The sequence below is a fragment of the Chiloscyllium plagiosum genome, unplaced genomic scaffold (assembly GCF_037043375.1).
Source record: "Chiloscyllium plagiosum isolate Xiang-an unplaced genomic scaffold, Cpla_swu_hap1 HiC_scaffold_1, whole genome shotgun sequence".
NCBI classification, from domain to species: domain Eukaryota; kingdom Metazoa; phylum Chordata; class Chondrichthyes; order Orectolobiformes; family Hemiscylliidae; genus Chiloscyllium; species Chiloscyllium plagiosum.
Genome location: NW_028270139.1, coordinates 128,507,219 through 128,534,572, shown reverse-complemented (window position 1 = coordinate 128,534,572; position 27,354 = coordinate 128,507,219). Strand labels below are relative to the sequence as shown.

Genomic DNA, 27,354 nt, shown 5'->3' with positions numbered 1-27,354 from the left:
GGAGTTCAAGCCCTGTCTTCTCTTCACCCAAAGTTCATGCATACTATGAAGTAGCAAGTTTTAGTTATATGTCAGCACTGGAAATGCAGATCAAATTTTCCTTCTCGTTTGTTAATGCAGTTGGCTTCTATTTCCCTCCTGACAATAGTTAACAAATTACAGTTGAACAGTTTCCCAGCCTTACAGCTAAATCCTGTCACCATGCTGCCTGTCTAATGTCAAATATTACATTGGCTAGAATTTCCATTAACAACATCACCTAAGACCAAAGCCAGCCCAGGCAGCATGAAGTTCTGCATGCACTCCACCTCTGTCATTGCTGATCTTTGCTGGCTCCCTAACACCCTGTGTCTCAATCTCTGTCATTATTGTGGATTCTTCTTGCCTCTGCAACCTTGTCCAGTCTTCCATTTTTTTCATGTAGTCTTTACTCTTCTATCTCCTCTTCCACTTCATAATGGGCAACACCATCTTCAGCCATGCAACTCTCAGACTCAGGAATTTCCTTTCTACACTTCTATCCTTCAGTTTCTTGAAACTTATATCTCCCTAAATAAGCTGTTAGCTATTTCCTTTAATTCTTCTCATAATTCACAATCAGTGTTCACTCTTTTGAGACATTTTATGATGCCAAAGTGTTACATAGAAATTGGTCTTTACTGTTTAACATACTGGACACTATAGACTTTCTGAAGAAGGGCTTATGCCCGAAACGTCGATTCTCCCGTTCCTTGGATGCTGCCTGACCTGCTGCGCTTTTCCAGCAACACATTTTCAGCTCTGATCTCCAGCATCTGCAGCCCTCACTTTCTCCACCATATAGAGACAGAATAATTGGCTGAAGTGTTATACTTAAACAGGTATTCTGAATCATTGTGATAAGATCAAAAGACATATATTCTTGAAGGGAAACCCAAGTTCAATATCATTAACATTTCTGCATTCATTTCCTAAACCACTGCACATTCCATTTTTAAAAAATCTAGTCATGAAATGTAGGTGTTGAGGTGTTACAAATTCCCTAATTGCCCTTGAAAAAGTGGTTGTGCATTGTCTTTTTGAATCACTACATTCCATGTATTGTCAATAGACCCACAATGCCGTGAGGAAGGGGGCTCCATGATTTTGAGCCAGCAACGCTGAATGAACCATTGTTTCCAAGTATATATTTCTGAGTCAGGATGTTTAGTGGCTTGTATGGAAACTTGCAGGTGATGTAGGACCTTGTGGAGGATCTTTGTCCTCCTAGATGCTAAGCGTTCATTGATTTGGAAGATGCTGTCCTAGGAGCCTTGGTGAATTTCTGCAGTGCAATGTGTAAATAGTATGTACTGCTCCTGCTGAGTGGTGGAAGGAGTGAATATTTGTGAATATGATGCCAATGAAGCAGGCTGCTTTATCCTAATAGTGTCAACCTTCTTGAGTGTTGATGGGGCTGCACTCCTCCAAGCCAGTGGGGAGTATTCCATCACAGTCCTGACTTGTGCATTGCAGATGGTTGACTGGAGTTGGGGAGTTGGGAGGTGAATTGCTCACTGCGAGATTCCTAACCTAAAAGATGAGTTTCCATCCAGACCCACATCCCACAAGAGAATAAAAAAAACTGAGTGTGCAATAAAGCAGCATTGCATAGGTGTAAATGGCAAGATTAAGAATAACCTTTTGTTCCAGCTTCCAGATGGATCCTTCTGAGAAGTATTTGCTCAAGTTGGAGATGATGTCATCTGTGTTGATTAATCAACCATCATGTTTGTACATTTGTGGGTATGTGATTGCTTCACTTCAAAAGAAGCACTTGGGCAGTAAATGAAACTGAGTGCTTAATTGATTTAATTGAAACACTCTGTGAGAATGCCCCAGCGTTTATAATATGCTGCCCTCTCAAGAGACTGAGAGTAATGAATCAAGGGACTGACTTGATTTTAATTTAAGACTGGATTGGGGCCTGGTAACCATTTCATTCAACATCAGGCAGCCTGAATTGAAAACACTGCTTGCAAAACATCTCTCATTTGCTGTCATCTCTTGCCCTCTTCACTAGTGACTATTATCTAAGTGAAGCAGCCTGTTTACTGTAACCCCAGCCTTGTAAACGTGACACACTCTCGAAGCCACGACTCAGCACTCTACATCACTAGTTGCTTGTTGTTTTCCACAAGGACTGATGGCTTTCGAACTGCCCTCTCTTTGAAGGCAAATTGTGATGAGGTTTTGAAAGTGTTTTTACTAATGGTTTTTCTTCATGAATTACTTTGTAGTGGTGTAATTTGCAGACAATTGTGGACATTCTTATCGATGTACAGCACAGAAACGGACCCTTCGGTCCAACTCGTCCATACCGACCAAATATTTTAACCTAATCTAGTCCCATTTACCAGCACTTGGCCCATATCTCTCTAACCCTTCCTATTCATATACCCATCCAGCGGTGGCAATTGTACCAGCCTCCACCACTTCCTCTGGCAGCCTATTCCATACACGCACCATCCTCTGCATGAAAATGTTCTCCTTTACATCCCTAAAGCTATGCCCTCTAATTCTGGATTTCCCCATTCCAGGAAAAAGACCTTGTCTATTTATCCTATCCATGACCCTCATAATTTTGTAAACCTCTATAAGGTCACTCCCTCAGCCTCCTACCTCCAGGGGAAACAGCCCTAACCTATTCAACCTCTCCCTATAGCTCAAATCCTCCAACCCTAACAACATCCTTCTAAATTTTTTCTGAACCCTTTCAAATTTCACAACAGCCTTCCAATGGGAAGGAGACCAGAATTGCCCGCAATATTCCAAACATGGCCTGACCAATGTCCTGTACAGCCACAACATGACCTGTACTCAATTATCTGACCAATAAAAGAAAGCATACCAAACACTTTCTTAACTATCCTAGCTACCTGCGACTCCACTTTCAAGGAGCAATGAACTTGCACTCCAAAGTCTCTGTTCAGCAACAATCCCTAGGACCTTACCATTAAGTGTACAAGTCCTGCTAAGATTTGCTTTTCCAAAATGCAGCACCTCGCATTTATCTGAATTAAACTCCATCTGCCACTTCTCAGCCCATTGGCCCATCTGGTCCAGATCCTGTTGTAACCTGAGGTAACCTTCTTCGCTGAACACTTCACCTCCAATTTTGGTGTCATCTGCAAACTTACTAACTATACCTCTTGTGCTCGCATCCAAATCATTTATATAAATGACGAAAAGTAGTGGACCCAACACCAATCCTGTAGCATTCCACTGGTCACAGGCTTCCAAACTGAAGACCTGAATATCCTTAATAATTACTATGCATAATAAAATTAAAAAAATGTGCATTCTGTTTGGAAACTGCATTTATGTATTTTGTAAATTTCTGGCCAATCATGTAAAAATACAGTCAGCCCTGTTTTCTAACATTATTGAACAAAGTTTTTGTCTTCTCCATTGCTATGTGTTTAACAACACCTTGGTTGATTTGCTTACCTGCTTTATGCAGGGATATTAATGTAATCTATTTCTACAATGGTCTGTCTGGAGCTGAATACACTTACAATGAAACAGTATGTTCTCGAGGTTCTTTGACTAATGGAAGGGTTGTGGTTTTGAGGTTCCTTTCTGAATTGCACAGAACTTTGAGAATTTTATTTGAGTTCTATCAAATTAGATAGAATATACAGCACAGAAACAGATCATTTAGCCCAACTCCTCCGTGCTGCTAATCTCTTACCCTTTTATTTACCTAACTCAGAGTTGCAACATATCTTCTAATTCTGTCCTTTCTCATGTGCTCATCTAGTTCCATTTGCGAGCTAAGCTATTGGACTCAGCCACTTCAGGGTTGTGAGGTGTTCCACATTTATTCAATCTTCTGAATTAAGAAATTTCTCCTCATTTCTAAATCCAGATTGATTAGTAGCTATATTGTATATATGGCTCCCATTTTGAATTCCTCCACAAGTGGAAACATTTTCTCTACATCTACCTTTTCCACCCTTTTCATATTTGAAAAAATGTGTTTTGGGTTACTTCTGTCAAGCCAAGTTTACATCTTGAGCTAGTGGGAGAGAAACAGAATCAACATTGAGGCACAAAACAGCAACTTGAACTTGAGATAGAGATCATAGAGAGGCACGGCAGGTGTCAAACTGTTCAGCATCATGCAGCATGAGATGCCAGATGGTTCAACTCCAGAAGTGTTTCTATAAAGACTTGATTTCAACAATTTTGTCATGTTTCCAGTTTGAAGTAAATTCTGCATCTTCAGTGGAAACAAATAACAGTTTATGCCCAAGTGCAATTTGTATCTTGTTTGGGGAAGATCCCAGTAGGTCTGGATAAGAAAGATGCATTAAGGGCCTGTTTGAGAGAATTGAATACACAGCCTGCCTACAGCCAAAAGAATACTCTAGTGACACCTAATTTACCAGCTAGCATTTGTGCTGGAGTGCTGTGAGGTCAAGCAGTTTCAGCAGACAACAGTGCTGTATGAAAATGTTATCACTCCCAAGTCTTTTCTTGCCTGCTTTTGTGTTAGATTGGTTGCAATATTTCATCAGTGAAAAGATCTCTGGAGTTGTTTGCCAGTAAGTCAAGTAAATTGATCATGGTCTATCTGTTTGTTCAGTGAAATGCTTCCTGTTAACCTGAGAGCGGACATTTTGATTGCATTTAGTCTGCCATACGTCATGTCATTGAGCTGTAAACATAGTGGCAAAAAAGTGCCAATATAGTCACAGGAGCTAGAATTTATGGACTTGGTGAAGTATTGCTGAGGTGTCTGGGATTTGAACAGCTGGCTAGAGAGACAGCAAGGAACCTGTTCTGCCCCTTCCAGGGAATACTCACAGAATCTCATGGAAATCAGATATTAGCAAGGCCACCACCAGGCCCATGCCTGAAATAAGGATCCATGTCATGCTCAATGAGGAGTGCCAGCTGCCAGCTATTGCGCTGCACAGTGCCAAGTGGGGATGGAGGGGGGTGGTGTACTAGTGGAGGAGCATCAGTGAAATCCCAGGCTTCAGGGCGAGGTTAAGTGTGATTGGAGGGGTAGGAGTTTGGGACAAGGCTGAAGGGGAGGTTAAGGGTTCTTGGATTGGGTTTTGGGGATCTGCAGAAAGGTCAAGAAGGGGTCTTCTGATGGAGCTAGCCATTTTCCACTGGAGGATGTGGACCTTCCACTCATACCTGCAGGACATGAGATCAGGTGTCGCAACCAATGGTTGAAGTGATTTGGAACAAATAACACTGGCAGCACAGTTACTGTGGGAGTTGCAGTAGAATGAAGAATGGTACTTACTTAAATCGGTGGGACATGAATTTCTCAGCATCCTCTGCAGGAGCACTCCTGGTCTTCTCCTGCAAGGGACCGCATTCTCCCCTCATAGTGAGTAAGGAGGTGATGTCAGGCACCTCTTTACCCATCTGGGCCCTTTCTGCCCTATTGCAAACTGCCTTATCCTGGAATGAGAGAGAGGGAGGGATTGAATGAGATGAAAATGAGTGGGATGGCTGGTGGTGCTGGCACAGGTGTTCAAAGGTTAGTGAGGCCTTCTGGGAAACTGAGTAGGTAGCGCAGAGGCCATGCAGATGAGTGATGTTGGAGATTGGGGTGAAATAAGAGTGAGCAAGGGGAGATGCTGAAGGCAACAGTAGTGAGTGTGATAGAGCATTAGCCTTGGTGGTAGGGGGTGCAGCAGCAGAGAGAAAGTGAGTGAGAGGGAGCAGGGAGGAGAATGGCACTTACCATGTGAAGCAAAGAATTTTATTGATCTTCTTGCAGCTGCTGGCTATTCCTCCAGAACGTGGAAACCACCCCACTGACCCAGCTGGCAACCTCTGACTAAGCTGCCAGTGTCTGGAAGTATGGCCTTCTCTGCCAGAGCTCCTGGAAGAGGAAGGCCTTCCCCTGCTCTACCCAACCCACCAGCCTCTGTCACACAATTGTGGAGCCATTTTCCCCTTCTGCAACCTGCTCTGAATGAACTTCCGTGACCAGGCAGGGCAGCTTCGGGAAGTCGGGGCTCATCTGAGTACACAGCACCTTTTTAAATATAGTGTGAGTGAGAGGAATGCTGCACTTTTGGTGGGTATCCAGTGAGTGATGACTACTTCCAAGAATGGCTGACAGTAGAAACAGGTGACTGTGAAGCCATAGGGTCGGGGGACATCGTTAATGAGACAACTTTGGTATGATGCAATGAAAGATCTAATAGGCTCAGACAAAAATCCCTCAAGAAAACTTGTCCAAGCTGACACTAAGCTAAAAAATCTAAGGTTCAGTCCATGGTTACAAACATATCAGCCATGCTGTCATTGAATGTTGCAGCAGGGTCAAAGAACCAAACAGATCCTTCATCATATATACATGAGTCAACTCTCCTCATCCACCCCACTCTTGCTGTACCATCATATCCTTATTCATCCATTATTCTCTAGATAAAATTCCAGCAATACAGAAGTTCAGTTATGAAGAAAGATTAAAGAATTATGGGCTATGGCCCTTGGAGAAGGAAAGGATAATGAGAGTTTTTTTTTAGATATTTACATTCATGAGGGGTCTGTGCAAAACAGATAAGTTGAAACTGTTCCCATGGAGTGGATAATCAATAACTAGAAGACACTAATTTAAGGTAATTGTTAAAAGAAATACTGGTGACAAGCCAAAAATCCCTTTACTCAAAGTGAGTGATTTGGCCAAAGCAGTCTCAGTTTAGGATTCTGAAGGAAATTAGCTCATTATCTGTAGAGAAAATATTTAAGGAACTAGGGGGCAAATGCAAGGAAGTGGAACTAAGTGATTGCTCCTTCACGGGACCACACAAACACTACAGGCTGAATGGCCTGCTTTTGTACTGTAACTGTTCTATGATTCTGTGGTAACCAGTTTATCATTAAGTCCTCTCAGTTAACTCTGTTGACTGGTAGCTGCATAATGTTGTTACCTTGTTCAGTCATGTTGTTGTGTTGACATTCATGTTAACAAAATTGTCAACTAGTTCTCATGTAATTGTTATACATTCTGTCAAGTTATACTGCCGTCATAATTTGCCATCTGTCTAGCTTCATAGTGTGCTGATCGTGCACAGTTCTATCAAGCGGTTGTGCCATCTCGCTTTGCCATTGTATCCTCTCATCTTTTTTTTTTCTTGTTCTGTCACTACTTTATCTATTTTTTTGTTGTTACTGACTTAATTTACAGGATCCTGTTACACGGTTCTATTCTCTTCCATGGCCGCCTTTTGTAGATTAGTTCTTCATCTTGCTGTCTTTAGTGTTGAGGATTAGCTCTTTCTCATTTCTCAAGCCGCCTTGCTTTGTTGATTCATTCCGTGAATTAGTTATTGACCAGCTCTCTATCTTTGGCCATTTCTTTTGTAAACGAACCTCTGGTTCTGTTTCCTGACTTTCATAAAGACGGGTCAGTCCTATACAACTGAAATAATTGCATTAGTTACGAACTGTTTCACTGGATACCAAAAGAGTCGTGCTCATGATAGATGAGGGAACTTCCACTTTTAAAATTCTAAATGAAATGTGTGGATAATTTGCATCAAATTGTGATCAAAAAATGCGGAACTCTGACATTTTAGTAACCAACATGTCTATTTTGTTTTGCAAGCCTTGTAGAAACTGATAACTTTTTAAGCAGACATTTAAATTCCCAGTAATGTGCTTAAAGGAAGAGCATGAAATGATTTCAAGGGTTTTTCAGATGGTAAAGCTTCCTAAGACCATAAGGAGAGACCATAAGAAATAGGAACAGAATAAGCTGTTCAGTCCCAAATCCTGCTCCAGTATTCAATAGAATCATTGCTGATCTACATTATGTCCACATTCCTACCCTTTCCCCATAACCCTTGACCCCTGGACTGATGAAGAATCTATCTATCTCAGTTTTAAATATACAGAAGAACTCTACTCCCACAACTCTCTGGGGCAAGCAGTTTCAAAGCCTCTGAACCTTCTGAGACAAGAAATTGCTCCTCATTTCGGTCCTAAGTTGGAACCCCTTTATTCTGAGACTGTGCCTTTTGGTCCTAGATTTTCCCATGAATGGAAGGATTTACCCTGTCAAGCCCCTAAAGAATCTGGCATGTTTCAGTGAGATTGCCACAGAAAGCTGTGGAGGCCAGGTTATTGAATATATTTAAGACTGAGATAGATAGGTTCTTGAATATCAAAGGTCATGGAGAAGAAGTGGGAGAATGGGGTTAAGAAACTTATCAGCCATGATTGAATGGCACAGCAGACCCAATAGGCTGAATAGCCTAATTTCTGCTCCTGTCTCTTATTATAGAGATCACCTCTTATTCTTCTCACCTCCAATGAGTAGAGTCCAAACCTAAATCATAGAATCCCTACAGTGTGGAAGCAGGCCATTTGGCCCAACAAGTCCACACCGACCCTCTGAAGAGTACTCCACCCAGACCTTTGCCCTACCCTAATACTCTACATTTCCCCTGACTAATCACCTAATCTACACATCCCTGATCACTATGGGCAATTTAGCATGCATATATTTGAATAGTGGGCGGAAACTCACGCAGACACATGGAGAATGTGCAAACACCACACAGACAGTCACCCAAGCCTGGGATCAAACCTGGGTTCTTGGTGCTGTGAGGCAGCAGTCTTAACCACTGAGTGACCATGCCACCCCGATGCTTGGGTCCTCCCTGGCAGGGAGGGAATTGAACCCTGGTCTCCTGCGTGGCAGACGGGGACACTAACCGCTATACTACCAAACCTGTTTAACCTTTGCTCATAAGATATAAGGTAAGGCGGCATGGTGGCTCAGTGGTTTGCAATGCTGGCTCACAATGCTCGGAATGCGGGTTCAATTCCAACCTTTGGCAACTGGCTGTGTGGACTTTACACATTCTTCCTGTGTCTGTGTGGGTTTCCTCTCACAGTCCAAAGATGTGAAGGGTAGGTGAATTGGCCATGCTACATTGTCCCATAGTGTTCAGGGATGTGTAGGCCAGGTGCATTAGTTAGTGGAAGTCTAGAGTAAGTCAATGTCAGGGTGGGTTACTCTTTGGAGGGTCAGTGTGGACTTGTTGGGCCAAATGGCCTGTTTCCCCACCAGAGGAATTCTAATTAAAAAAAAAACCCCTCCATACCAGGGATCACCCTTGTGAACCTTCTCTGAAGTGCATACGATGAAATGATGTTTTTCCTCAAATAAGGGGACCAAGACTGCTTACAGTACTCCAGATGTTGACTCACCAATAGTTTCCATAGTTGCAGCCTGACTGTCCTGACTCTTATACTCCAAGCCCCTTGAAATAAGGACCAACATGCCATTAGCCTTCCTGATTACCCACGACATGTGTGCTAGCTTTCTGTCATTTGTGGACAAGTACCACCTAGTGCCATTGTGTGGCAGCATTCTGCAATTTCCTTCCATTTAAATAATATGCTGTACTTTTGTTCTCTCTTCCAAAATAAATAACTTCACATTTTCCCAGATTATAGGCCATTTGTCAACCTTTTGCAGTTACTTAACATATCAATACCTCTTTGTAAACTGCTTGTACCTATCTCACAACATGCCTTTGCACACAACACAAAAATTAGGGGAAAGTTGACTACACTACAATGGATTCAGTGGTTTCAATGTCAGCTTTCTGCAGTGGTGGAGAATGTAGGGCCTGTCTTTTCCTCGAATATGGACTTTGACTTATTTTTTAATATATGTAATTAATATGTATTAATATAGGTACCAGAGTAGGACAACTTAAATACTTTTCACTGCATTTTGTATAAAAATACAAGTGACAATAAATTACTATTCTATTCGAAAGAAGCTCTTATTGTCAGTTTTTATATTCCCCACTAGGTTACCCTCATAGTTTATTTTCTGTCTTTATTATCTTTTGAGTCCTCCTCCTTTGCTGGATCCTGAATTTATCCCAGTCTTTGGGCCATCACTGACTTTGACCTCCATATATGCTTTCTCTTTGAACTAAATACTCTCCTTAACTTTCTTAGTTAGCCACAGTTGGTTTACAGATCACACGAAGACTGGATGAGTGTTTGACAGTGAGGAAGAAGACCTTAGGATACAGGAAGATAGAGATAAATTTGTCAAGTGGGCAGATGGAATTTAACAATGACAAGTGTTGAAGTGATGTACTTCAGAAGAAACGGGAGAACTCTGCAAATGTCAGGACACCAGATAAAGAGGGATCTTGAGGGGTTTGTCCACAGATCTCTGAAGCTGGCAAGACTGGTTAATATTCTGGATCAGTGGTGCTGGAAGAGCACAGCAATTCAGGCAGCATCCGAGGACAGGCAAAATCGACGTTTCGGGCAAAAGCCCTTCATCAGGAATAAAGACTGGTTAATAGTGTAGTTAAGAAAGCACACAGGACGCTTACCTTTACCAGTCATGGCATCGGTTGTAAGAGTAGGGAGGTTATGTTAAAGCTGTATGAGACTTTAGTTAGACCACAACTGAAGTATCATGTGCAATTCTGTTTTGCCTCATTATAGGAAGGATGTGATTGCTTTGAAGGAGTTGATTCATAAGATGTTACCTGGAATGGAACACTTTAGCTCAGAAGAGAAGCTGGATAAGCTGGGGTTAATTCTTTTACTGCAATGAAGGCTGAGATGGGACTTGATAGAGAGATCTCAGATTATGGAGGGCGTGGACAGGATAGATAGAAAGCAGCTATTCCCCTTAGTTGAATGGTCAATAACAAGGGGTCACAATTTAAACAGAGACTAGGAAGTGGAAAGGCATCCAATGTTATCCAAAGAGACGTTGTGGTCTTTTAAATATGATAATGAGGCCAGCTGATTTATCATTATTCAGTTTCTCAATGACTTGGGAGAATTCAGGAGAGGTGCACCTTTCCAATCCCATCATGAATCCGATCCTCCACATTCCCTCCCCACCTTCCATGAAACATCTGATCCAGCCCTCCCACCACCAGGTTTCAATGGCTCCTCCTGATTCCTCTCCAAATTTCCCCCGGACCCCCCAAGGAGCATCAATGCTCTCCCCACTTTTGCCGAACTCCCTCCTCCCAAAATTGATACACCCCCCTTCCCTAACTAATCCACCACCCTTTCCTTTCCCCTCATCAACTCCCATTGCCCTTTCCCCCATCAATCAACATAACTCCGAACTCCAATTGCCAATACACACCATCCCAATGGTCGTTACCCCTTTCCCTGATGAGTGGACAACTGGCTTCCAACCTGGGAGTTAAACTCCAGTGCCTGTGGGAGGATTCTGACTTCATCGATTCTTACACCTTTCAGACCTAACATGCCAGCTTGGTAAAAGTCCAACAAATGCTTTCTTCTTTCCTTTAACTATCTGTTTACTTGTGTTTTTGCAGTGCCCGGTGCACCCCCTCAGAATGTTTCGTTGGAAGTGGCAAATTCTCGTGTAAGTACAGAAACTTATTTCACTTGCCTCATGGAGAATGTTCAATCTGAACTTAGAGTTTCATCAAATTCAATTTCAGTGACCTCAGAATGGAGCCAATGAGATATTGATGAGGAATGGTTTTGATATATGTGTGATTACGGGGTGGTTGATATGGGAAAGCTTTAGTTCTTGTCAGGCAATTTGTTTTGAGAAAAAGCTTGAAGTTTTTATAAATTGACTACTATTGTAACTGGAATTGATTACTTATTGTTTCCACTTCAGTTTAGCAATTACTGGTTTTGTTTGTCCACGGAGGTTTGTGCATTTAAAACCTTTTTCCATTGCCAAATTAGTAGAAATTGGATTGAATTGTCACTTACCCATAGTGGAGCTTTGCTCAGTGAACCTGTTGACCTTTCAATTGCCTGAAGTGTGTGACAAACTTTACATTTTAAGAATCATGTACATTTCGGCAGAGTTTATGTTCTCCCCTCCTAAATTTGGATGAATTTTCATTTACATTTCTGAAAGAAATGCATGTGGATGTTGATTCCTTTTGACTTCCAATAAAACATTGATGGATTAAATTCTCAATGTGATTTTAGAAACACTGTATAAAACCATGTCTCAAAACAACAGTACCAGTTAAATGATCACTGGAGGCTCAGCGACCAGGGTTTTCGGATTATAGATCTACAGCAATGTTGGATTGGAAGCCAAGTTTCAAGGCTGTGAAGAAAATAACATTTTGTATTCATTAAAAGAAATGTTGGTCTGTTCCTGCGTAAAATCCATTACCAACGGGTACCAACAGGACATTGAAGAACGGTGATGAACCCTCCATTGCCATTTCTTAGCCACTAACACCTTGAGACAACCTGCTGGTGTTTCTATTCCCAAACACTGTTGCCTTCTAAAGGGAATGATTTCCATCTTGGGGACCATTAACTCATGACTGAACTCTATTCTGAAAAGTGATCAGATTAGAGCAAATGAAGAGAGTGCGACCAAAGCTATAAATTGAGCACACAGGAGCAGAGGACATAAAGAATTCAATCTCTATGCAGACCTTAGCCAGCTATTTAGTGGAACTCAGCCTAACAATTAGTATTTCACTGGAGTGCCGAGGGATAGAAACAAACATGCAGGACAATTCTGAAACACTAGCACAAATGGATAGCCGAGCCTCCAGACTGGAAGAGAATGGATTGCTGTGAAGAGGAATCTATCTCAGAGAAGGGGAAGCATGAACACTAAATCTGGAGTGATAGCAGAATGGGTCTGTGTATTAGAACTCAGAAATTTTCTGCTGGTCCCCCAGGCCTCACAGATGTATTATGATATTTAATGTGTTCTGCGTGAGCTGGACAACCAGTACACACTAGAAAAAAAATGTGTGACAAGCATTCTCTGTCTAGGAGTGTCCTAACTTGGGTCTTCTATTTGTCATTTGATCCTGGTCAATGGCCCAACCTGTGTGCAGGTTCCAGACAGCCAGCAGTCAGCTCAGGAGAGGAACATGAACACCATGGAAACAGCAGAAGTAGAGAAAAAGTCATTGCCTGCCATTTCAGTATGGTACCTTCCCTGTTCAACCAGGAAGAGAGCCTCAAACTCGCCCCATAAATTAACAGTGCATATGTTACTTTTAAAGATTGGAACACAACATAACAACAGAAGTCACTTTTTTTAGAATGAATTTTAGCACCATGTTCACAATCAACCCTCTTCATTACTTTTTGACCACCTTTAAATATATTGTGGAGAGCCCTTTGCTCTTCCATAGCTTCTAATATCTCAACATCAATCCATTTTTCTGAGCTATCTTCCTCGGGTACAAAGAGAACATTCTTACGTTTGTGCCCATCTGTCATGGTTTTACTCCACGTTCAGATTATGTCCCTTTGTAACATTTTGCTCCTACCAACACAACATATGGTCCCTCCTGACTTATTGTCAAGTACTAACAGGAGGACGAGGCAACCATGACTGACAAGCGAAGTCAAAGACAGCACAAGAGCAAAAGAAAAAGCATAAAATGTGGTGAAGATTAGTGGGAAGCCAGAGGATCGGGAAGCCTTTAAAAACCAACTAAGGATAACTAGAAAAGCAATAAGAGGGGAGAAGATGAAATGTGAGGGTAAGCCAGCTAATAATAGAAAAGAAGATTGCAAGAGTTTTCTTGAGATACTTAAAAGGTAAGAGAGAGGCAATGGATAGCCGAGCCTCCAGACTGGATCACTGGGTATTAAGACTAGAGAAGCCAGCCTCTAAATTTGGAGGGTGGTGCAGACTTGCTGGGATGAATACCCTATATCTGCACTGTAGAGGTTCTATGATTTTATGAAAAGTAGAAATAGGGAAGAAAGAAATGGCAAAGGAATTGAATATCTACTTTATATTCGTCTTCACAGTAGAAGACACCAGTAGTATGCAAGTACTTCATAAGAGTCAGGGGCAGAGGTGAGTGTAGTCACCATTAGTAAGGCAGAAGGTGCTGAGGAAGCTGATAAGTCTGAAGATGGACCAGATGGTCTACACCTTAGGTTTCTAAAGGACATGGCTGAGGAGATTGTAGAGCCAATGGTGGTGATCTTTCAGGAATCACTGGAGTCAGGGAGAGTCCAAGAGTGCCAAATGTATCATCCTTCTTAAAGAAGGGAGGGAGGCAGAAGACAGGAAATTCTAAGCCAGTTAAACTGCCCACGGCCATTGGTAAGATTTTGGAGTCCATTATTAAGGGTGGGATTGCGGAGTACTTGGCAGTGCATGGTGAAATAGGGCTGGGTCAGCACAGCTTCATCCAGGGCAGGTCATGGCTGACAATTCTGTTAGAATTCTTTGAGGAGGTAACAAGCAAGTTAGACAAAAGAGAGCCAGTGACTATGATCTATTTGGATTTCCAGAACTTTGACAAGTTGCCAGGCAGGAGTCTTTGAAATAAGTTAAGAACTCCCGCCTTGGGCAACTGTCTGTGTGGAGTTTGCACATTCTCCCCGTGTCTGCATGGGTTTCCTTCAGGTGCTCCGGTTTCCTCCCACAGTCCAAAAATGTGCAGGTTAAGTGAATTGGCCATGCTAAATTGCCCGTAGTGTTAGGTGAAGGGGTAAATGTGGGGGAATGGGTCTGGGTGGGTTGCTCTCTGGAGGGTTGGTGTGCACTTGTTGGGCCGAAGGGCCTGTTTCCAAACTGTAAGTAATCTAATCTAAAAAAAATTCATGATGATAGGGGCAAAGTATTGGCATGGATAGAGGATTGACTGACTGGCAGAAGGCAGAGAGTGGGGGTAGAAGAGTCATTTTCACATGGCAGTCGGTGCCTAGTGGAGTTCCATTTTGGGACCGTAATTATTCATGTTGTACATTAACAATCTGGATATAGGAACTGTGGGAATTGTTACTATGTTTGCAGATGACACAAAGATAGGTGGAGGGACAGGCAGTGTTAAGGAAGAGGGATGGCTGGAGATGGTCTTGGACAAGGGAAGGGGCAAATAAGTGACAGATGGAATGCAATGTGAAAAAGTGTGAAGTTGTGCACTTTGGTAGGAAGAATAGAGTGTAGACTTTTCCAAATGGGAAAAGGTTTTGGAAATCTGAAGCACAAAGGGACTTAGGACTCCTAGTTCAGAATTCTCTTAAGTTTAATATGCAGGTTCAGTTAGGAAGACATTTTTTTTTAAGAGGGTTAGAGTGCAAGAGCAGAGAAATGCTGCTAAGGCTATATAAGGCTCTAGTCAGACGGCATTTCGAATATTGTGAGCAGTTTTGGACCCTGTATCTAAGGAAAGATGTGTTGTCCTTGCAGGAGGTCCAAAAGAGATTTACAAGAATGATCCTAGGCTAAAAGGGCTTGTTGTATGAGGAGCGATTGAGGAGTCTGGTTCTGTATTCAATGGAGTTTAGAAGGATGGGGGAGGAGAGGGTTGGAAATATGATTAAAACTTACAGAACACTGAGGCCTGCATACATGGAGAAGATATTTCCACAAGTAGGAGAGACCAGGACCTAAGGAGATGGCACAGAATGAATGACAACTCTTTCCAAGTGAGATTAGATTCCCTACAGTGTGGAAACAGGCCCTTCAGCCCAACAAGTCCACACTAACCCTCTGAAGAGTAATCCACCCAGTCCCATTTCCCTTTGACTCATGCACCTAACACTACGGGCAATTTAACATGGCCAATTCACCTGACCTGCACATCTTTGGACTGTGGGAGGAAACTGGAGCACCTAGAGGGAGAACGTGCAAACTCCAGACAGACGCCCGGGGCTGGAATTGAACCTTGACCCTGGCGCTGTGAGGCAGCAGTGCTAACCACTGAGCCACCGTGCCGATGAGGAATTTCTTCAGCTGATGGTGGTGAATATGTGGAACTCGTTGCAGCACAAGGCTGTGGAGGCAAAGTAATTTGAGTGAATTTATGACAGAAGTAGGTTAAGACATGTAGGTTCTTGATCAGTAGGAGAAACTAGGATTAAGGGGGTAAGGCAGGAGAATGGGCTTGAGAAACAGATCAGCAATGATCGAATGATGGAGCAGACTCGATAAGCCAAATGGCTTAATTCTGCCGTTATATCTCATGGTCTATTAACTATAAGCTTGAATGTACAACTCCCTGTTCCTTTATCCAAATTACTAACTTATGGAATGAGAAAACCAAAATCACATTACTTCACCATGGGGAATGACACTTGTCACAGTGCATCAGAGAAAGTTCCCTAATTCGTACCTCCCATTCAATTACTGACAAAAAAAATACATACTTTAAAAAAATAAAAAAAACACTTCAATTTCCAGCTACACAGAAAAATTGAGGTTGGAAGCAAGCTAATGCTGAAAATCTCAACATTAAAAAGCATACTACAAATATATCAGTTAAAAGAATTATTAAATGCATTTTGGGATAACAGTGACAAAGGAGGGGACAGTGGCTATAAAACATTACTGAAAATGGAAATTGATATTAAACAAGTACTTCACAAATTTTTACAAAAGAGAAGATTTCGGTGATGAGCTGAATCTTGAATTGGTTAACACTGATACACGGTCAATTATAGTAAATTAAAGGTTGTGATAGAGAAGTTAGTTAAGCTAAAAGAGGGCAAACTGCTGGAAGTTGACAGAATCTATCGAATATCCCTCCGGAAAATGAATGAAGAAACAGTACATACTATCGCAGCAGTGAAAGCACCTCCTTTTACATTGGGTTACATTTTATTCTGCACAAATATCCTTGCATTCTGACATTGATAGCTTGTGGTATAAATCCTCTCCAAATGGGCATCCAGGAATCTTGGCCAGGAATAAGTATACTGGACGATCTGGAAAGGGCATGGTCACAAATAATTTAAATATCAAGATGAGAGCTTTAATTAGAAAGTGTTGTGGAAGGAAAGCCAGTGCAATTTAGTCTTTTTGAAGTGTAATGATTGATAGATGATGAGAGAGTGTGTCAGCCTGTTTGCACATAGCAAGATCCCACAAACTGTAAGAAGATAATGAGCTGATAATATTTTTCTTTTTGATTTTGATTGAGGGCTAAATACTTAGCTGAGACAGGAGTGAGAACTCCCCCATCTCCTTAGAGCAGGATATTTTACATCCAGCTGAGAAGGCAGTCAAGACCTCAGTTTAATGTGTCATCCATGGAATTATCACTTCTGATAGAGCATGATTCCCTTAGAATTACACTAATTTGTTAGCAACATCAGATGATAAAGTCTGTGATGTGGAATGTGAAGCCGAAACTTCAGGCTGTTCCACTGTCTCACTGGGTTCAACTGAAAATTGTGGAGAGAGGCAGCCATTCTCACGTTTTGTCAACTGTTGCAACAATGTTGATAAAAAGAAAATAAAATATTTCAAAGGTTAGACATGAAGTTTCAATCTATTTACCTTGATTTTAAAACTCCTCACAAGGCTTGGGGGGGGAGATGGGGAGGTATGTCAGGACAAGTCAAAGTAATTGGTCTGTCTGAAAGCCTGAAAGCCAATAATAAATCTTTACCTACATATAGTCCTACAATAAAAGGAATTCCAAATGTGTCTATGACTAGCTGTACAGTATTCATGAAGCGTGACAAGTATTTTTCCTAAGTCTCTCTTGTGGTCGAGTTTGTCTTATTATTAACTGTAGATTGCAAATAAAACTGAATCACTTTGTACATGCAAAAACATTAGTTTTATTTTGTAAAGAAAAGCCATTATATATGTAATTTGCTTTGGTAAAAGATCTGAAGGTGAAACGCACGCTACCATAAAGATTAATGTGAAATGATCTATTGTAGCTCCCATGGAAGAAGTTGTCTCTTTTTTTTGATGCTTAAGGCTATACTGTTATGGCCTTGTGGGGAACTGAGGATGTTGATTAAAATTCAATAGTGAAAGTAAAAAAAAATCAATGTAAAGGTAAAACAATATACTTCCAATTTATTAAGTATGTCACAATGTGTACTAATTAATACACTGAGGCTATTTGCAAGCTGAAATCAATCCTGCAATGCCTACGGTTTTTAGAAGAGGGCAAAACAATATCTGCCTGATGGCAATGCACGAAGAAGGAATGCTGCATCACCATGGTGTTCTTTTAGTTTCACTATTTTGTATTGAAGAAATGCAATTCTCGGACATAGTCCTTCTGCCCGCAGAGGATTGCAGCCTGCACATGAAGGTATGTAACATAAATGAGCCACAGTGTGAGCTCAACTGATTATCTTAAATTTGTGGTTAGTCTAGTTTCATAGAATTGTAAAGTACAGAAGCCCTTTGACTCATGTCTGGACCGACAAAACTGCTCTAAATCTGTGCCCATCCTACTTTCCAGCATGAAGCCCATAGCCTTGAATGTTATGAGCCTTCAAGTGCTCATTCAAGTACTTTTTAAAGGTTGTGAAGTTTCCAGCCTCATCTTTCCTCCAGACAATGCATTCCAGACTCCTACCACCCTCCTGGTGAAAACAAATTTCCTCAAATCCCCTCTTAAACCCCTTGCCTTCTATGTAGAAAGTGTGCCCCTTATTCCTAACCCTTCAACTTAGGGGAGCAGCTGCTTTCTACCCACCCTGTACGTGCCTCTCCTGATCTTAGTCAGGTCTCCTCTCAGCCTTTCCTGTTGTAAAGAAAATAAACCAGTCTTATCCTGCCTCTCTTCATAGCTAAACAGCTCCATCCCAGGCATCATCCTATTGATTCTCCTCCAGGGCAATCTCGTCCTGCCAATAGTGCATTTACAGAAAACAGATATTAGATATTGTACTATTACTTTGATTTTATTTATTGTTGTCACATGTACCTAGATGCAGTGAAACGTTTTGTTTTACATGCAGTAGAGGCAGAACATACCATACAAAGTGCATTAAGTGCAATAGAACAGAGTGAGGATTGCAATATTACGGCTGCAGAGAGGGTGCACAAAGAGCGAGGTCAGTATTAAATTTAATTTGAGAGGTACATTCAGAAGTTTAATAACAGCCAGTAAAAAGGTATTCTTGAATCTATTAGTAAGTGTGTGTAAACTTTTGTGTTTTCTGCCCAATTGGAAGAGTTTCTAACTGGTGTGAGAGGGGTCTTTGGATGATGTTGGCTGCCTTCCTGAGGCAATAAGAAGTGTAGGTAGAGTCACTGGATGGAAGGTTAGTATGTGTGATGGACTGGGCTGTGTTCACTACTCTCTGTAGTTTCTCACAGTCCTGGGCAAAGTAGTTACCATACCAAGCTGTTATGCAGCTGATAGAATGGTTGCTAAGGTACATCTATAAAAGTTGGTAAGAGTTGGTATGGACATGCTGAACTTCCTTAGACTCTTGACGAAATGGAGACATTGTTTTGCTCTCTTGATTGTTGTGTTTACGTGGGTGGACCAGGACAGATGGTTAGTGATCTGTCAGGATCACTCCCAGAAGCTTGATGCTTTTGATGATGATTTGAAGGGTGCTGCCCAATTGTGGAATCATACCCAACAATAAACATTTAATTTCACATTTTGAAAGCATAGGTTAGTTGAGTATAGTCTTGCCTATTAGGGACAGAGAAATATGTTGCTTGCTGGTGAATTACTGGGACATACAGCCTGGTCTCACTCAGACTGGTGTTCACCCAGTGGAGGATGGGCTCACTATGCAAACAACATGAAAAACAAATTCTGTTGTATTTGCTTGTTGACTATGTGGGTGGAGTGCCTGACTGGGGTACCTGTCATGAGGGATTGGGGCAGAAAGGTTGCAGACACCCCTCCAAGAACTGGCCTTGCTGGTGAAACCCCTCCAGCCCATCCCCTGAGGGCACCTTTATGCTAAGTTTCCCCCACCCCCAACCTGAGGTGGCCTGTTAAGTGCCTCAATGACATATGGTTCTGTGGTGCTTCCTGAAAAGAAGTTTAAAAAATATAGAAACATAGAAAACAGGTGCATGAGTAGGCCATTCAGCCCTTCGAGCCTGTACCATGGAGGCCTCACTCCAGCCAGTAGCTGAGATCTCCCTTGTCTGCACAGGTTCTGCCCACTGAGCCAAAATCCACTTTCTTTACTCCATATAACTTTTAACATTCCTTGTTTTTAAGTATTTATCAAGTCTGCTTCAGCAAGAAGTTGCAACAAACTTGAAAGACCTTGTTAAGGTCAACCATTAATTATTTCAATTCTTGGAGAAAAAAAGGCTATAATTATGTTGTGTCTCTCTTCATAGCTGTAACCATTCATTTCCAGCTCCATTCAAGCAAATCAGCCTCACACCATTTTCATTACTTCTTTATCCTTCTTACAGAGCCGTGCCCAAAAGATTACGAAATAATCGAGCTGCTGCATAACTACCAACTAGAATAAATTTTGTGTTCTTATCTTCCATGGGATGAATAATTTGAAGTCTTGCACCATCCACAAGGCTTTGTGTATTTGTGTTCTGAGATGACCTTGGGGTCTGAAATGCAAACATTCCAGGTACATTCTGTTATTTGGGCAAGTGACTTCATGTGGCTGAGAGAGAAAGCAGAGAAGTGGAGGAAAATGGTTTTGGCAGATATACATGCTGACATTTTGGACATTGAAGTCACAATCAGTTAGTTCTCTCAGACTGAACCTTAGTGGTAACTATCAGTTCATTTGTGGGTCATTTGAAGCAGGAGCGGATATCTCCCTGATTAGCAATGACATGTTAAACAAAAAAAGTGTGGAAATTAAAAACTCCCTTACATATCCATTCAAACAGCAGTTGCATATTAAGAGAGTTTTGAGCTGGAAGGTATTTATCCTGAGTGGTATTTATCCTGAAACTCAGCTAATGTTTGGGGATCTGGGTTCAAATCCTGTCATTGCAGATGGTGGAGTTTGAATTCAATTTTAAAAACCTGGAATTAAAAATCTGTTGGTGACCATGAAACCATTGCAGGTTGTGAGGATGAAAACCCTGTCTAGTTCACTAATACCCTTCAGAAAAGAACTCTGCCACCCTTACCTGGTCTGGCCTATATGTGACTCCAGACCACAGCAATGTGGTTAACTCTCAACTGCCCTCTGAAATGACTGAGCAAGCCACTCACTTGTATCAATCAGCAAAGAAATGCAACTGTACAACTACCTAGTACTGTATTGGCCTAGGCATCAGGAACGACAATGGTAGCAATAGCCCTGTCCACCCTGCAAAGCTCTCCTTATTAACACCTGAAGGTGAATGTCAAGATTGGGAAATCTGAATAGTCAAGCAATAGCTTGACATTGTCTGCAGGGTATGAGTTTGTGAGAATGACAATGTCCCAGACACCACCATCCCTGGATATGTCCTGTCCCACTGACAGGACAGACACAGCAGAGCTGGTGGGACAGTGGTGTACAGTCAGGAGGGAGTTGCCCTTGAGGGAAGCCTCAACATCAACTCTGGACTCCATGAAGTCCCATGGCTTCAGATTTCATGGGCAAGGAAACCATCTGCTGATTACATGACCATCCACCCTCCTATTTAGAGGAAATAGTGAGGTGGCGAGGGCACACCTCTGGGTGGGGGATTTCAATGGCCACCACCAGGAGTGGCTCAGCAGAACTATTGAAGGGAATATCTGTGAGACTGCGTCTGCTGCAGAGCTTGAAGAACCAACAAGAGGGAAAAACATACCTCATACCTTGACCATATCCTTACCAATCTGCCGGCTACGATGCACTTGTCCATGACAGTAAGAGTGACCACCGTACAGTCCTTGTGTTTCAACTTCACTCTGAGAATACCCTCCATCATGTTGTGTGGCACTATCACTGCGTGCTAAATGGAACAGCCTTCAAACAGAACTAGCGTCTCAAGACTGGGCATCCATGTGGCTCTGTGGTCAATCAACAGTAACAGAATTCTGCAACCTCATGGCCCGGCATATCCCCCACTCAACCATCACTATCAAGCCAAGGAATCAACCCTGGTTCAATGGAGAGTGTAGGAGGGCATGGTAGGAGCAGCACCAGGCATACCTAAAGATGAGGTGTCAACTGATGAAGACACCAAACAGGATTATTTGTATGACAAACAGCATAAGCAGCAAGTGATAGACAATGCTAAGCGATCCCACAACCATTGGATCAGATCTAGGCTCTGCAGTCCTAGGAGGGACCAGATACTACAAAGGCTGTGTGCCCTGATGACATTCTATCAATAATATGAAAGACTTGTAATCCAGAACTACCACACCATGAGCCAAGCCGTTCCAGTATAGTTACAACACTGGCATCTACTCCACAATGTGGAAAATTACTCAGGAGAATTACCTATTGTACACAAAAAAAGAAGACAAATCCAACCAGGCAATTGCCAACCCATCGGTTGTTGTTGATCATCAGTAAGTTGATGGAAGGTGTCATCATGCAGCACCTGCTCAGCAATAACCTGCGCAGTGATGCCCAGTTTGGGTTCCACCAGGGTCACTCAGGGACCTCATTGCATTCACTGTTCAAACAAGGACAAAAGAGCTGAATTCCAGAGGGGAGGTGAGAGTGGCAGCCTTTGACATCAAGGCTACATTCAATTGCGTGTGGCATCATGGAGTCCTAGCAAAAATAGAATTAAGGGGCAAGCTGTCTGCAGGCTTGACTCATGGCTGGCATATAGGAAGATGGTTGTGTTTGGAGGTCAGTCATCTCAGCTCCAGGACATTTGTGCAGGAGTTCCTCAAGTTAGTTTTAGGCTCAACCATCTTCAGCTGGAGCTGCATCCATCCAGGCAGGTGGAGGGTATTCCATCAGACTTCTACCTTTGATAGTGGACAGGCTTTGGGGATTCAGGAGGTGAGTTACACGCTGCAATATTCCCAGCCTCTGGCCTGCCCTTGTAACTACCGTGTTTAAATGGTGAGTCCAGTGAAGTTTTCTGGTCAATGGTAACACCCAGGATGTTGATAGTGGGGAATCCAGTGATAGTAACGTTACTGATAGCTAGATTGGCGGTTAGATTGTCTCTTATTGGAGATGGTCATTGCCTGGCATTTGTTAAAACTAACCCTTGCTATTGCTTGATATTTCGCTTCATGGTTCTTGTAATGTTCCTTCTGATAGACAACTGGGACTTAACTGTTCAAGGGAGAGGGAAATCAGCCAGAAGTCGTGGTACACATTGGTACCAATGACACAGGCAGGGAAAGGGAGGAAGAACTGAATCATGAATATATGGAGTTAGGTTGGAAGCTAGAAGACAGGACGAGCAGAATAGTAATCTCAGGATTGATACCAGTGCTCCATGCTAATGAGGCCACGAATAGAGAGTGAGTGCTGACAAATACGTGGCTGCAGGGCTGGTGTACGAGGGAAGGCTTCAGATATGTGGATCTTGGGGTACCTTCTGGGGAAGGTGGGACCTGTACAAGAAAGACCGGTTGCACCTGAACTGGAGGGGCACCAATATCCTGGGCAGCAGGTTTGCTAGAGCTCTTCAGGAGGGTTTAAACTAGATTGACAGGGGGTGGGAACCTGAGCTATAGATCAGATGACAGAGTAGGTAGTGAGTAGTCAGATACAGCATGCAGAGGATAGGCACTTGATAGGGCAGAGGTGCAGTCAGTGTGATGGGTTGAAGTGTGTCTATTTTAATGCAAGAAGTATCAGGAATAAGAGTGACGAACTCAAAGCATGGATCAGCACTTGGAATTATGATATTTTTGCCATTACAGAGAAATGAATATCACAGCCACAGGAATGGTCGTTGGATGTTCTAGGATTTAGATGTTTTAAAAGGAATAGGAGAGAATGTAAAAAAGGTGGAGGAGTGGTATTGGTAATCAGGGTTAATATCACAGCTGCAGAAAGGGAGATTGTCGAGGAGGGTTTGTTTACAGAGTCAGTATGGGTGGAAGTCACTTTATTGGGAGTTTTCTACAGGGGCCCCAGTAGCAACAGAGACATGGAGGAGCAGATTGGGAGGCAAATTTTGGAAAGGTGTAGAGGTAACAGGGTTGTTGGCACGGGTGATTTTAATTTTCCTAATATTGATTGGAACCCACTTCATTCAAATAGTTTGGATGGAGCAGTTTTTATCAGGTGCTTGGCAATGATCCTGGCTAGGTGTCAGATCTCTTGGTGGGAGAGCATTGCAGTGATAGTGATCACAACTCCATGACCTTTACTGTACTCATGGAGAGGGATAGGAGAAAATGCTATGGGAAAGTATTTAATTGGGGGATGGGGAATTACAATGCTATTAAGCAAGAACTGGGTTATCTAAAATGGGATCAGATGTTCTCAGAGAAATAAACAACAGAAATGTGGAGGTTGTTTGGGAAGCACCTGGTGATAGTGCTGGACAAGTTTATCCCATTGAGGCAAGGAAGGGATGGTAGGGTGAAGGAACCTTGGGTGACAAGGGATGTGGAGGATCTAGTCAAGAGGGAGAAGGAAGCTTATTTAAGGTTGAGGAGGCAAGGACAGGGCTTTTAAAGGGTTACAACATATCTAGGAAGGAACTGAAGAATGGACTTAGGACAGCTAGAAGGGAGCATGAAAAGGCTTTAGCGGTGAGGATTAAGGAAAACCCCAAGGCTTTCTACACATCTATGAGGAACAAGAGAATGGCCAGAGTGAGGGTCGGGTCGATCAGGGATAGTGAAGGGAACTTGTGCCAGGAGTCAGAGGAGGTAGGGGAGGTTCTTAATGAATATTTTGCTTCAGTATTCACTATTGTAAGGGACCTTGATGTTTTTGAGGACACCATGAAATGGAGTGATATGCTAGAACAGGATGGTGTTAGGGAGAAGGATGTGCTGAAAATTTTGAAAAACATAAGGATAAATACATGCCCTGGGCCAGATGGGTAATACCCTAGTTTGGCTACATTAAACAAGAGAAGAGATTGCTGCACCTTTGGCGATGATCTTTGCATCCTCACTGTTCACTGGAATAGTACCAGATGATTAGAGGGTGGTGCATGTTATTTGCTGTATTCCTCTATGGTTCTACCATCTTATAATGTAGGGAATATCTCTGATGAAGGAGCTAAAGAAGGTTATGCCAAGGACACTACCTTGCAGAATTCCTGCAGAGATGTCCTGGAGCTGAGATGACTGACCTTAAACAATCACAACCATCTTCCTTTGTGCCAGGCGTAACTCCATCCAGCATACAGCATCTCCATGATTCCCATCGACTCCAGTTTTGCTCATGCTCTTTGATGCCACACTCAGTTGAATATTGTCTTGATGTCAAGAGCAGTCACTCTCTCCTTGTTCAAGAAAGGGAACAGGGATAGTCCTAGGAATTACAGATCAGTCAGTCTTACATCAATGGTGTGCAAAGTACTGGAAAGGATTCTGAGAGACAGGACTTATGATTACTTTGAAAAAAATTTGAATAAAAGTAGTCAGCATGGGCATAGTGAGAGGCAGGTCATGCCTCACAAGTCTTACTGAATTCTTTGAGGATGTGACAAAACGCATTGATGAAGGTAGAGCAATGGATGTGGTGTACATGGTTTTTAGCATGACATTTGATAAGGTTTCTCATGGTAGTCTCATTCAGAAAGTAAGGAGGCATGGGATACAGGGAAATCTGTCTGATTGGATACAGAATTGGCTGTTGAAACTTTATTGCTGGAACAGCACAGCAGGTCAGGCAGCATCCAGGGAACAGGAGATTCGACGTTTCGGGCACAGGCCCTTTGAAGAAGGGCCTGTGCCCGAAACGTCGAACCTCCTGTTCCCTGGATGCTGCCTGACCTGCTGTGCTGTTCCAGCAATAAAGTTTCAACTTTGATCTCCAGCATCTGCAGACCTCACTTTCTCCTACAGAATTGGCTGGCCCATAGAAAACAGGGTGGCGTTAGATGGAGAGTCTTCAGCTTGGAGCTCCGTGACCAGTGGTGTTCCGCAGGGATCTGTTCTAGGACCTCTGCTCTTTGTGATTTTTATAAATGACTTACATGAGGAAGTGGAAGGGTGAGTTAGTAAGTTTGCCGGTGATGCAAAGGTTGGTGGAGTGGTGGAGAGTGTGGAGGGCTGTTGTAGGTTGCAATGGGACATTGACATGATTCAGAACTGGGATGACAAGTGGCAACCTGGAAAAGTGTGAAGTCATTCACTTTGGAAGGTCGAGTTTGAATGCAGAATACAGGGTTAAAGGCAGGATTCTTGGCAGTGTGGAGGAACAAAGAGATCTTGGGATTCGTGTTCACTGGTCCCTCAAAGTTGCCACCCAAGTTGATAGGGTGGTTATGAAGGCATATGGTATGTTGGCTTTCATTAGCAGGGGGATTGAGTTTAAGAACTGCAAGGTTATCCTACAGCTCTATAGAACCCTGGTTAGACCACACTTGGAATATTGTGTTCAGTTCTGGTTGCCTCATTATAAGAGAGATGCAGAAGCTTTAGAGAGTGTGAAAGGGAGATTTACCAGAATGCTGCCTGAACTGGAGGGCATGTCTTACAAAGAAAGGTTGAGGGAGCTAGGGTTTTTTCATTGGAGCGAAGGTGACTTAATAGAGGTGTACAAGATGTTGAGAAGCAGAGTTATAGTGGATAGAGACTTTCTTCCCATGGCGGAAATGTCTATCATGAGAGGGCACAATTTTAAGGTAATGGGAGAAAGATTTAGGGGAGATGTCAGAGGTACGTTCTTTACACAGAGAGTGGTGGGTGCATGGAATGCACTGCCAGCAGTGGTAGTAGAGTCAGATACATTAGGGACATTTAAGCAACTCTTGGATAGGCACATGGAAGTTAGTATGGTGAAGGGTATGTAGGTTAGTCTGATCTTAGAGTAGGATAAAAGGCTGCACAACATCGAGGGCCAAAGGACCTGTACTGTGCTGTACTGTTCTATGTTCAGTGTTCTAAATGTTATTTGACACTTATCAACTCATCCTGAGTCTTGTCCAGACCTTGTTGCATTTGAACATGGACTGATTCAATTTCTAAGTAGTTAGAAATGATGTTGAATATTGTGCAAACATTGGTGAACATTCCCACTTCTGATTTTATGATGGAAGGAATGCTGAAAATGAACAAATTGAGTCAAGTGGTCTCAATCCTTCAGGTTTTGTAATCTTAGGGGAGATTTTAAAAGTGTCAAATTCATTTCTAAGTTTGCTTTACCTTTCTCCTGTCTGAATTTTTCTCTCTCCTAATCTATCTTTCCGTCCTTTATTCCACTTTGTATTCCTGCCTTGGTACTGAATTTACACACTCTCACTCAGCCGCTTTCTTCATCCTTCTTCTGTGTAGTTCCCATTTATCATTGCGCAAAAAGGGTAACAAATCCAACTAGGGCAATTACCAACCTATTAATTCACTCTTGATGATCAGCAAAATGATGGAAGATGTCAGTGCTTTCAGACAACACTTGCAAAGGAGTAACCCTCTCATTGGTCATCAGTTTGCATTTCATCAATACCATTTGGCTATTGAACGTATACAGACTTTGTCCAAACATGGACAGAAAATTTGAATTCCGAGGTGAGGAGAGAGTGACTGCTCATGACATCAAGACAATATTCAGATGAGTGTGGTATCAAACAGTGTGAGCAAA

At 42.4% G+C, this 27,354-nt stretch overlaps 1 protein-coding gene across 2 annotated transcripts in view; it reads left to right on the top strand.

Moving 5' to 3' along the window:
• The window catches only part of dcc (DCC netrin 1 receptor), a 1,326,174-nt gene that overhangs the window by 1,035,749 nt on the left and 263,071 nt on the right, over nucleotides 1-27,354 (top strand). For both annotated transcript variants that reach the window (XM_087994379.1, XM_087994329.1), the window contains exon 12: nucleotides 11,343-11,392. In XM_087994379.1, the coding sequence (XP_087850505.1) occupies nucleotides 11,343-11,392 (50 nt within the window). The remainder of the gene's footprint in view (nucleotides 1-11,342; nucleotides 11,393-27,354) is intronic.